Below are 13,279 nucleotides of genomic sequence, written 5' to 3'. Positions count from 1 at the left end.
ACCCTGCGCGGAGAGTTGGCTGGTTGTCACTCTCTTCCTGCTCTGCATGCACCAGAGAGGTACGTGCTTGATGACCGAAGTCACAGACCGCAGCTCGTCTTCTGTGCGTCCATGTGATTGGAGGTGTGGCCTCGGGGTGAGCTCCGAGAGAAAGGGGTGTGTGTTTATTTTCGAAATCTGGCTGACTCTCACTGAGTTTCCAAAATCTCCTACCCTACCTTTAAGTGAAGCTGCAGTCGGCTAACGGGGGTAAACAGCTAGCCCCAAATCAGCTTACTAACACCTCTAAAGCTCACTAAATAACCACACTATTTCTTGTTTGTTTAATCCATATAAAAGCTCTTCACAGAGCTAGGTTAGCTCTGTGTGCCTCCACTAAACAAAGCTTCTAGTGTTAATGTTTAGCTAAGGTGGCCTTTCTTAAAGCTTCAGTGTGTCTTCTTATAAATATCTGACTGAACTCTCATATTGTGGATGGTAGAATATCTGCAGATGGTTAACAGGGAGGTTAGGAGGTTAATGCCCAGTAAATCCAGAGATAAGCATATTCTGCTTTATAAAGCATTCGACTTTTGAACACACTTTCTCTGATTAGTAGATGTGTAATGTGTACTTCACATAAACGGTGGATTAACTCCAGATTTAAATGCCAGGACGGTTCCTGCTCGAGCATTAAAAGGGGAGAGGAAATGTACAAGAACCCCCCCAATATGAAAGATTAAAAAAAAAACGCTCCTGCGTAACGACCTCCTTCTGCTCTCTGTGGGGTTTGTTTTACGAGTTAAAAATACCGAGATTAATTTCACCCAGACCCAAAGCCAAGAGGGACAGTTTCCAGTTTTAAAGAGAATATTCTTCTGCTTTGGCCACCAGAGGCACAGCATCAATCAGAAGCCACTTAGAGCTAACGTTTCACTGTGTAGCACCTATGGACGGCAGCAGAGCAGGCCAGGACGCAGCCTCTGCTTTGCATGTGCTCTTCATAAATCACATTTTATAGCGAGTGGTAAGAGGAGCACTTTGCTTCCTTCCTTTCTTTATGGAGTCGACTCTGAGTGCCAAAGCCTGCAGCAGACAAAGAAGACTGTTGTTTTTTAATGCACACAGATCTGCCCTTCAGTGGGGGTGGCCTCAGAGAAAAGACACAGCTCTCATCACCCTTCTATTAAAACCATTCTTTAACCAACACTCCTTTGAAAAGTTGTAAACAAGCCAAGAAGCAAAAAAAAAACAACACAGCATCAGCAGCCGAACAGACACACACACACACACATCAGCTCCAGGAAGTGAGCGACCGCCTGTCTGCAGCAGGTGGGCGGTGCAGATAATCCCTCTGAACAGTAGCATCGCTCGGACGACAGATCTTTTTTAATTGACATGCACCTGTTCACCTTGTGCCCTGGAAAAGTAAACAATGGGCAAATCAAGCCCATAGATTGTTTGAATGTGTTAACTGTGGGCTGTTCAGTCTGTCATTAGATGATTAAAAACAGAGTATAAACCTGCAAAGATTATTCATCAGCATGAAGACCTGAGATGTTGGCGTGGTACTCTAACACCAGAAAGAGCAGCTCCGCCGTCATTAACCAGCTGTCTTTGTTTCCTGTCAGTCCTTCACAGATAAGTCACACACACACACCTCTTGAGCTGACCTGCTATGTGCGAGCAAGAGATAGCAGGTGTGGGTAAACCATTATCAGCTTTGCAGTGTGAGGGAGTTATTTCAGTCTGATCCCACATGAACACCTTCAGAAAAATGTGAAGTGCCCTCTGTGACACCTCCAGTAATTAGCCAGTGACGGAGGAGTTTGAGCCCACAGAGACAAAATGGCACAATGACTCAAATTCACTGACTAAATGCTGTGAAACTGATCAGCACACTTGTTTTTTGCGTGGCTTAAACTTTGAGCCTGAGAGTGTCTGAGGTCATGACAAACTTAGGATGGTGCAGATGATCAGACACAGGACAACGATTTGGATTCTCCCTCGTCAGTGTGAGCCGCCTCGCTGTGAATCAGTGTTATCACAGCAGCAGAGCGCAGGATATGCAGCCGTGAGTCACTCCTATCACAGAAACATGAACTTTTTTCCTCTCTTTCACATCTTAACTTTCTTCCTTGATGCTGCTGGCCCTCAGAAAGCGGACACCTCACCTTCCTCTCAGATATCCAGGAAGAACATTACATAACTTGAATTTCTGTTTCCGTCACATTTGAATTTTCATTCAGCTGCGAGTGGAAAAGCTCTTTTTCCTGATTTGCCTTTAAGCTGATTCAGGCCTGTGAGGTGTGCACATCACCGGCAGTGACAATTTTAGGTCCTGTGCCTTTTGTGTCCATGGTAACTGGGAGGGAAGGTGAGGGCGTTTTAAGTTAGTGTGTGTGTGTGTGTGTGTGTGTGTGTGTGTGTGTGTGTGTGTGTACTTGATAATGAACACACACAGGAGCATGCACCGATTCACAAAAAACATAAACTGATGCTGCTATCAGCCGCTGTGATCACACCTCAGACGAGACGTGGCTCCTGTTTTTTTCCTTATCTGTCTCCATCTGTGAGGGCTACACGTAGATGCAGACCAAAACAGCGTGGCGTGAACAGGCCCTGCTGTAGACTGAATGTGAGCCCGCTCTGAGCCGGCGGCACGCCTGCAGTTGTCCACTTCTCCGCTGCTGTTTGGTTGCAGTTTCTTTGTTTGGCGAGGCGAGGCGCTGACGTCAAATCGTCTCCTTTGTTTCAAAAACGCCTCGGCTGCATTGTTCGCCTAGAGTGAATTCTTCAACCTGCTTCTGTTGCCGGGAGCAACAATGAGGAAAAATGACATGATTTCTCAATCAGAGCATAAAAGAGAGAGGAGAAAAAAGTGGCAATAAATAGAGATGTCACACGTTAAACTGTTTGTGTTAAAGAGGACTGCAGAGTCAGTGTAAGCAGTAAGGTGTCTAATGAGGAGCGTTTCCCTCAGGTAAAGAGGCGCTCCTGAAGGCCTGATGTCATTTTGTCTCTTCTGACAGAAAACACAACATTTTGTTTTTTGTGCTCCTGGGGACAAACAAGTCCAGCCTTTTCTCCTGCTTAAAGGAACAGTTCACCTCCTAATGATTTAGAAAATCTTTCCTGATTTTGGGCAGTAAGTGTCACCCCTCTTAATCTTCATTTTTTGCCTAATTCAAGTTTGGTGACCTGTGAGTCTCAAAAACAAATGCTCCTTCACCCTGAAGGAGGTGACTGGTCCATCTGGAGGTGCACCAGGTTGAGAGACTTCCTGCACAGGCCATTCATGGCTGGATCTATAGCCGGTGTGTTCAGAGGGAGGGAGGAAGGAGGAGGTTCAGAGCATTGACGCTCTGTTGACATATCTGAAAATGAGCGGTGAGCAGGATCCTGAAGTCACATCACAAGGTGGTCATTGTTGAACTTATTGGTTAAAGGACCACTGAGCTAAACAGAGCAGCTTATGAGAGGAAGATGAAGGAGGTCTTGGCAGGAAGGAAGCCCTTAATGTCCGGGGGCGCAAAGACAGAGGGGCAACTGAGCAATGACCCTAAACACTGACGGAAGCCCCTGTGGATAGACGACTATAATTCGGTGTGTATTCGCTGCAAGTGAAAAGCTTAACTGCTCCGCTGACACCTGTTCTGCTCGACAGAGGAGCCTTTCACTGAGGACAGGTGCCTCGGCAGCGAGCCGCCTTTTTCCCTGCGCCCTCCACTCACAGCTGCTCTGCTTTCAAAACCTCGGACACAGATTCCCCACATGCCTTCCTGTCAACTCAGAAAACACAGCAGAGGCTAAAGACAGATCCCTGATAGGGTGTAGACATAGGCTGGGAGTTAAAGAGCTGTGAATCAGTGAGATTAAAGACAAAATGCTTTAGAGAACCCTCCTCTTCCATTACCACCATCATTGAGTCACACTAAAGGAAAGAACCTGCTGCATCATCACAGTCACTTCTCAGGAATGTTTCTACATTCAGCTATGACAGGGAAACTCCAGGAGTTTTTATCAACCCGTTACTGTCCCAGTCATTTTAATCAATAAAACAGTCATTGTTTTATGTAAAATCCACAATATGGGGTGTCATGATTGACAGGCTAGTCTTTTGAGTCTTGAGATGGCATTTGAAGGTGGGGAGGGAGGTCCTGGGGTAGAGACTTCCATAGACAATGGCAGAGCTGCTGGACCCCACAGACGGGCAGGTGAAGTGAGAGGATGAGAGGAGGGTCTTACTGCTTTGATCACAAAAGGTCTCAAAATAATCTATTCTTGTCCAAATAGTCCACAGTATGACCACATATGACACAGATGAGCAGGAACACATCATAATTCAGACATTTTGAGTATAGTTGCCTTAAATTGTGTAATGTGCCCTAAACGCTGTGGGTGATCTAGATGTGAATAGAGAGGAGAGAAATCATTGTTCTGGAATAATTCATGTGGGAGTCTGAACACGTGTGTTTCTGTGTGCACACTGAGGCTGTCTGTTCACTGACCTGTGCACAAAATAAACACATTTGACAAGAGGCTGGAGGAGGAGGAAGAGGAGGAGGAGGAGGAGGGTGGGTCAGTTTTGTACAATAGTAGGCAAATGAAGCCACTGAGCATCAAAACAAAAAAAAAAAAGTCATAATATCTGCAGGCGAACCCAAAATTAAAGGCAGGACTGCAGGCCTGTGCGAGAACAGGCAGAGAGCATGGGTGTGTTATCATCAATGTACCTCTATCTGGGCTGCTTCGCATAGCATGCATACCCAGGCACGTGTACGCACTAGCCATGCTGTTCATATCTGGGCCAGCTGGCCGTGGTCCAGCAGCAGGGCTGAGGGCTGAGCGGCTCGGCCCCAGCATGCTCCCCGTGCAAGGAGGCAAGGTGCTTCGCTGCATAGTTGGAATGTTTTCCATCTTTGTTTGGCTCATGAGGCAGTGGGGCTCATTTTAAAGGAGCCCTTATAGGAGGGCAAGTTCAGGCATATCTGTCACATGCTCTTATAGGGGTGCAGGAACACTGAGAGCACAGTTTACCACACAAACCAGAGGAGGAGGAATTACATAAAAAATTCACATTTAGTTATTGGTTTCTGCATCCAAAAAGCCACACGCCTCATTTATGCAGAGAACACAGAGTGAGCTCAACAACGACAGGGCTGGTGGTGTTCATAAAACCAGCATCCAGCCATCAGCTGACCTTCGTACAATCCATATGGTCTCAAATGTGATGCTGCGCACAGATGTGTGCAAGTTTTCTGCAGACTGTTGATGCCAACGGAAACCACAAATTATCATAGCATTGTATTCTTCAGTGTTATCCGAGAACACAAAGCAAGCAGAATCCGAAGAGAAAACGGTAAAAGAAGGGTTCACACACATGGGATTGTTCCTGGGTTAACTTTCACCCAGCACAGCATGTGCTGCTGCGATTTGACCTGATGCACAACATGGTTTGTTTGCACAGAGCTAGCTCATAAGTGGAGACACTTTTAAAAAATACATGAGAGGTGACTGGATGAAGCATCTCTCTTCATATCTATGACATTTATTGATTTATGTGTCTGTATTGAACCTTGATTTCACTTGTACACATCAGTGCTTCTGAGAGAGCAGATGATGAAAACTCTACGACCTGAACAGTGATAACCAAGCTGTCATAAACTGATAAACAACCACACCTGTTAAAAAGCTGCAGCTAGTTTCTGTTTCAGCAAACGTGTAGCTATTAAAAGTGTCTGGGAGTTCTTTAGGTGTGTGTCTCTCTAAACCACAAATGACCTTCATCTTAATGTCCACATTCTACAAACAGCAGAAAAAACCCTGTGGGGTCAGACAGTCATGGTTCATGTACGAGTTAACGACGGCTCAGTGTAAGTACTCAGAGCCAGTGTTCCCGCGTGAACTCTCACTGCTGCTCTGCCTCTGAATAAGACAACATCTACTTCATCAACCTCAACATGCCGTCACTAATGAACTCTGTGAGAGCCGTCCCATCACGACGAGAGGCCATGAAAAAACCCACCTAAGAGTTTAAAGTGGTCTCTCCATCATCCGAGCTTCACCCCGGCACAAGCGCCCGCTCTTGTTTCTTTACATCCACACGAGCAGCTGCCACCATACGAGTCCTGTAATGACATCCCCGTCTCTGCAGCTGTGTGAACCGGTCAGGGCGCACTCTCCCAGCGATGTCATCACAGCTGCATCTCTAAAGCCTCTCAGCTTCCTCCCGGGAGACGAGCGGCTCACATCTATCTGTCCGTCTCTGCTGCACTTTGTTTTCTTTATTTCAAACCGTGCCGCGAAGAGTTTGTTTACAAGAGAGAAAGGGGGCATGTAAACAAAAGTCACATGTTTGCTGCGTGCAGATTAACTAAAGGCACTCTCTCTGCTGTTTATGACAAGTAAAAGAAAGAAAAAAACTCACGTTCAAGCATGTTTTGGTTCATGCTCTCCTGCTTAAACATGGGTAATTGGTGGGTATCAGCTGGTAACATCCATTTTCTCACACACATAAAATACTGTGATTTAAGGTAATTTCCTGTTGTTTGTTTTGATTACATTCTCAGACTCTTAGTTTATTTGCAGCCAAGTTGAAAGGCAGAGATAAGATGATAAGTTCTAAAGCTTTATACCTTTCTCAGAAGTAATTCAACACCATTATAAACCATTATAAACCATTCAGTACAACTACAGGAGTCCATATAGTCCTCTTTAAACACTGTCCACACCTGAACATTAGATATAACAATCTATAAATCATTACATTTCAATTACAGTACAGAATCAGTGACTTACAGTGTGACAGAATCTACAGGGTAAAACTCTGAGGATTTAATCATTCTTTTCAGCAGCGTGATGATGTGTAAGGTTCAAGAAAAGTTTGAATCTAAATGACTTCCTGACAGTCACAGATTGGGAGAAACGTGTGGGTGGCACAGCGTCACAGTGGCTGGTGTTACAGGTACATTTATGCAGGAAGCTCTGACTGTTCTTTTCCCACACACACGCCTGCAGCGTCCCTATTTCCTGCCCGTGTCTGTCATCTCTGGGTGAGCGGCTCCTTCTCTGCATTGATGTGTTAAAATTTACTGGGCTGTTTCCAGCTCTGTCACCCTGAGTACATCAGCTCACAGAGCCCTCAGTGCGCCGCTCTATGAGGCCTTCAAAGACCCAAAAGTGCAGAGCAGAGGCCTGAGGGCTTTCACTCAACTAAACACAACATCCCTCTGTGTGCAGCTCACTGACCACCTCTGAGGCGCCCCCCCCCCCCCCCCCCCCCCCCCCAAACTCTCCGGATCTGGACCCAGAATGCCCGTGCAGCCTTCAGACACCTGCGGAGGGGACTGTGAATGTCTCAGTGATGGGACTGAGGGATGGGAATAGCCAAGAACACAAAGTCATTCATCAGCCATCCGTGGCTCTGCGCCCATTCAGATACAGATACCCACTGAGACACAAAGCCCCAGCTGCCTCAAGTGGCTGACTTACACACAACATTGAGCACTAATGCAACACAGCTCCATTTAGTCCTTAAAGAAACGCCCTGTCACAGCGGCCAGAGAGCCTCTCTATACACCCCTCTGCACGGCTGCGCTCACAATGCACACATGTCAGTTTATCACACGTTTAAAGGGGGAGAGAGCTTGTATATAATGTAGATTAGCTAAACCAGCAGAACACATCAGATCACATGTTGTTCAGCATGTTTACCACTTCTAGCAAATGTTTAATGGAAGTTTCTTACAGAGTCACTGTAAGGCACCACTTCTTGCTAGCAGGAAAACTGTAAGACTTCCAACTTTCTAACAGTCCTTGAACGCATTATACTGCATGTGACTTCAGAAAATGTGGCTAAATGACCACTTTGAAACTTTTAGAAGTTAGAAAGACAGTTTCCAGTGCACACAAAGGACACATTTCAGCTCTCTCTACACTGTTTCTGTGGGGTTCAATGGATTAAAGGAACAGTTTGACATTTTAGGAACTCCAACACATTTTGGGACAGCTGAGCAGGAACATTAATAACAATCCACATATGGAAATTTTAACTACTAATTAGCTTCAATTAGTGCAAATACTGGAACCAGCTAGCCTAGCTCAGCATCTCTGCAGCTTTGTAATGAATAATATAGCAACTCGATTAACTGTTTAAGTATTTTAATGAAGCAAAAACTGATAACACGGTTTTGTGCTTCTGATAAGAATTGATGGTGATTTCATGAAGTAAACAGTGGATGATTCATTTGAAAAAATGCTTCGTAAGGTTTAATTTATCCGTTTTTTTTCCACTAAACTTCCCACATATGAAAAACAAAGACAGATGCTGGTGGACGAGGAGTAAGGTATGAGGCTGTAGTACTCATAGAACCGGTGTTCAGACTGTAAGAGTGTAAAGCGTGGGAGAGAAAAAGCGAGTATCGCCTACATCAATGAGGAGAGAAAAGGCTGCGCTGCACGCAGAGGATGTGTCAATCTTAAAATGAATCACATCCCGTTTCCAAAACACACTCCCCTGGCTTTCGGACAGTGAATAATCGAGCTGTGGAAAAATTCTCCCATTAGCCCACTTTGGAGTTTTCTTGTGACTCTGCGGTTGTGCTATACAACTGCACAGAGGCCTGTGAGGAAGGAAGGGGCTCCTGAGCCGAACAAACCAATTACACCCCTGTCAAGGCCGTGGCGCGGCACTGCATCATCCCCACCAGGGCACCGCTGTCACACTGCAAGGCATTACTGCGGCTCAGCAGACCCGCCACTCATGAGCCGCGAGGCCTGGAGTGTGTGGCAGGGCTGTAAGCGCCGCTATTAAGTGTTGATTCTCCTTTATTAGGGAGGCAGTGTAGCTAAAACAAAGGCCTCGCCCTAAGGCATGTGATTCACGTTTGATTGCAGCGAGTGTTAAAGCTGCAGGGCAGGGCTGCTTTTGACTCTGCCGCCAGGCCTGCTGCTGTATTTACACATTCCTCCATGACCGGAAACACAGCCCATTAACATCACATGCTAACAGAGGCACTCAGACATGGTACAGATAGAGCAACCCATGTGTTTCCTCGAGTACCCCGCAGGGAAGTTTTCCCTTTTTTTGTGCGTCTGAAGAGAAAATACAGGAGTGACCTTTTAACTGTAACTCCTCTTCAAAGCTTAAAACTGTAATGTGGTTACACTTATAAGTGTAAAGTGTATAAATGCATACTTGCTTAAAAAAGCTAACATGTGGAATCAAAGTTCAGTGACTTCTTGAGAAAGGATGAGTAAGGCTGCAGCCATGCCATGCAGCAGCATTCTCCCGCGGCTTATTGCGACACAGCGGCGGGCTCAGGAGGCGACGACAGTGTGAAAGTGTGCCGATATGCTGGCAAGCCCGAACTGAATGTGACGCAGCCCCTTCATAATTACACAGAATGGATCAACCTAGTTGCACAATGGGCACAGCATTAGCTAACTACTGTCTGTCAGCCTCAATAAACTTGAACTCTGCACACAAAAGATGCACTCGTTGGACGGCCTGGGCTGCCACGCTCAGTTAATTACAGAGGTGAGAACGGAGCCTGATGACAGCTCAGAGGATTTTTATTATAAAATGTCAGTAACAACAACTTCACTCCTGTCTTAAAAGCTAAAAGGTCACCAATAAAAGGTGGCATCATTAAGTCTGGTGGACATTAATAAGTCAATAAGTAAACAGGCCTTTGGCTTAGTCAGCAGTTCATTCATTCATTGTGTTAAGTCATTAATAACAAGATTTCAATTGTAATAACTTGCCAAAAGTTTTATTGCCTTTTACAAGCCGGATGTTTATTCTTATTGATAACTTTAAACTGATCAATACAGCCACTTATGGCTCCAGTGGAGGGTGCATTATCAGTTCACAGTACAGTAATATGAGAAGAGGCTTCCTGCAGGATTGATCGAGGTCTCTTCAGAGCAGAATCTTCCAGACCAAAAGTTACTCGGCTAAAAACTTTGCCTAGAGTCTGTGGGAGGAAGGGGACGGAGGCGGGCAGCATGAGGCAGACAAAGCGTCGGATAAACTCATTGATCAGCAGGGAGCACTGTTCCTCCTTCGCGCTCTTTGTTCACTGCAGCTTCTGCTTTTTTTCAACCAGATCGCAATTTGCCGCTGTTTAGTAATCCAGAGGAGGCATCGTGATGACTCAAAACTCTGCAAACCAGGAGCTCACGACAAACTGCTTAATGTATTCACAGCATGGCTCCACCTCTGTGCTGCCAGCCGGCATGGAAAGGTCCACTAAATAAAGAAGACGTTTCTCTGTTTACCTGTGTGAGTTCCCCCCTCAGGGTGTCTTCATGTTGCAGCAAGTACAACTAAAGACATGAGGATCTTTTTAGTTTGAGTTTAAAGCAGCGATCAGTCAGACTGAGACCATTTCTCTCAGGAAACCATCGAGAGAAGCATCTTTGTCTTTCTGTATAATCAATGAGTTACAACACTGTATCTCACCATCAGACCTCACTGCTTCCATTCACCATTCATGAATGAGTGAATTCATGTAGCTACTTCTGCCTTCAACATCTTACAACATGTAAGACACAGACAAGCATCAAGAGTCAGAGAGGGATCAGCTGTTTAAAAAATGATTATCAATGATTGATTTTCTGGCAAACAACCAATCGATCAATGAGCCAGCTGCTTGACAGCACCGTGAGTCAGACCAGAGGGTCACTAATCACTGACAGAGAAGAGCAAAGTTAACAAACATCACATCAAACAATGAGGTCTCCATCTTTCATAAAACAAGCTAATATCACCAAACATTCAATGCAGATGAATCCATAACCCTGCCTGTACAGAGGTTTACTTCCTGACAGTGGGGACAGTGCAGCAGTGTGTCAGAGGTGTGTGTGTGTGTGTGTGTGTGTGTGTGTGTGTGTGTGTGTGTGTGTGTGTGTGTATGATCTGATGATAATTAGTCTGACACACACACACTCTGACACACTTAAAACAAGGAGTCTGTGTGTAGCAGGCTGAGCAGTTTAAGGAGGTCTGTCTGACCGCTGACCTCTGAGTGAAGGGTCCCCTCAGTGGCCCCGCCGTGCCAAAGACAGACAGTCTAGCCTGATCCTGGACTCACAGCACACAAACACACACAGAGATACTGTGCAAACCGAGCCTCCCCGGGGCAGAGGCACAGACAGGATGAGGAGGCAGGGGCCCTCTGCAGGACACAATCACCACCACCACAACAACACATATTGATAGATCAAATCTGCAAATTAGCCCAAACTAAAGATCATTTGGACCCATTGAAGGAGGATTTGTGCATAATTGTGTAAAGGGGGAACACAGCTGAAGCCACAAGCTCTGTTCAGATGAGACGCTGTTCACCAGGCTTCACAGTGTTGTTGTTGCTGTGCACAAAGACTAACGTTAATGCACAGCCCCGCTGAGGAAAGGTGAGCAGGACACACCTACACATCCTTTATTTACTGCTGCAAGACCGAAACTAGACCAGAGGCTGAGCCCGAGTATCGCCTGCAGAGAGCTGGATCTCTGCACAGACACACACATACAAACACGGCGTACCTCAGGAATTCTTGCAGACAGGTGTCACAGAAGCGATGTCCACAGGTGGACACTTGGACCGGCTCCCTCATGGCCTTGCTGCAGAGCGGACACTGGAAGCGTCTCTTCGGCTTCTCCAGAAACTTGTAGTCGAAGCCGGGCATGGCTGCGGGTTTTCAGTCGGGGCCTTCGGCTGCAGGTTAAAGGTAACAACCGTCCTCTGGGTGGATGGCAGGACGGATCTCCGCCTCTCTCTCTCTCCTTGCTGTGTAGCTGAGCTGCCGTTCAAACCGTTGAGGGGTTCATATCACGCCCCCCCTCTTCCGCCACCGACAGATCGGGCTGTGAGGAGGTCGCGTCCTCCGCGGCTCTCCCCTCCTGCTGCCCGGCCAACAAAGACGCTGCTCAGTCCGCTGCAGGAACGATCCTCCCCTCCGCTCGGGTTTTTGTTTTGGCCGGCTGTGCTCACTGCTGTGCGGCTCCTCTGCTGATGCAGGACTGACACACTGAACACAATGTAAAAAACCCCTCGGTCTGTTTAGGTGCAGAGTCCCGCCTCCTCCTCCTCCTCCTTCTTCCTCCTCCTCCTCCTCCTCCTCCAGGCAGGAGGAGTCAAACAGCTGAAACGCTCTGTTCACACCATTTTATCCCTCTGATCTGCCTTTATGGATCTTTAATTGGGCTTTTGTCCGGCTGCTGTGGCCTTCAATGAGATGCATTGTTTCTACATTTGCACATTTTGTATCTACTATTCATTTCTGTTTTATTTCATGTAAATAAAAACAATTTATTAAAAAAAAATCACAAAAAACAAACATAAACAGATCAGTGTGGTCACATGTGAGGAGGGCTTGTAGTAAAGATATAAATAATATGAACATAATTAGTCTAATGCAGTCAGAGGTGACAGGCGCCCTCTGGTGGTAGAACAACACACTCACTGGTCAGCAGCAGGAGTAGCAGCAGCAGCAGTTTCATGTTAAAATCCTCCACACATGTATTAAAAGAAATAAAAATCCGACTCTTATCATCACACTTACAACAACCAAACATCTGATGTTACACAGCAGCACCGCAGCACATCACCTCACACACATCTGGATCATGTTTCACCTGCTGTGTTGCCACCGGATTACATCACCATTACATCATCACACAGGACAACAATGGCAACAGAGACATCTCCCCAGAAAAAAAGGAAAATACTCACAAACACTGCTCTGCAGTGTCAGAAAAAAACATATGAATTCATAATAATAAGCACAATGATTACGCTGATGCTGCCACAGAGGATTATACATAACAATGAGCATAATAAAGAGGACGGTGGATAATCAGCCTGTCAGTGAGAAGGCTGCTTATTCATTTTAAGCTCATTATTGTGAAAGCACAGTTTTATTTCAGTGTTCACATGCAGCATGTTGTTACTGCTAAAATGACTAATACATCAAAATAAGATAACATGTGCCACATATTCTTAATATGGTGATGTTAAGTCTGACCCTTTTTATTTTCTATAGCATAAAGTTAGAAAATATGATGAACAGTGTGGACATGTCAGCTCACCTGACAGAGACAAGCAGCAAATTTGTTTGCTTACAGAATGATTTTCAGTCACATTGCTTCAAACCAGCTAATTAAACCACAACAACTTTTAATTTTCTAAAAGGATAATGCAGACTTTATATATTCTTATTACTCTACAGTGCTCTCCAACACTGTCTGTATGCTGATCAGTTTTTTATTATATTATTAAAGTTTTAACAAATA

The 13,279-nt window shown here is 45.6% G+C and overlaps 1 protein-coding gene across 1 annotated transcript in view; it reads right to left on the bottom strand.

The window, feature by feature from the left end:
- Nucleotides 1-11,673, bottom strand: part of traf4a (tnf receptor-associated factor 4a) — a 28,034-nt gene extending 16,361 nt beyond the window's left edge. Inside the window, exon 1 of the mRNA XM_028420433.1 lies at nt 11,531-11,673. Within this exon, the coding sequence (XP_028276234.1) occupies nt 11,531-11,673 (143 nt within the window). The remainder of the gene's footprint in view (nt 1-11,530) is intronic.
- Nucleotides 11,674-13,279: the final 1,606 nt, after the last annotated feature.

This window comes from Parambassis ranga, chromosome 13, assembly GCF_900634625.1.
Source record: "Parambassis ranga chromosome 13, fParRan2.1, whole genome shotgun sequence".
NCBI lineage: Eukaryota > Metazoa > Chordata > Actinopteri > Ambassidae > Parambassis > Parambassis ranga.
Note: the sequence above shows the minus strand (reverse complement) of the source record. Positions and strands in the feature narration are given on the sequence as shown.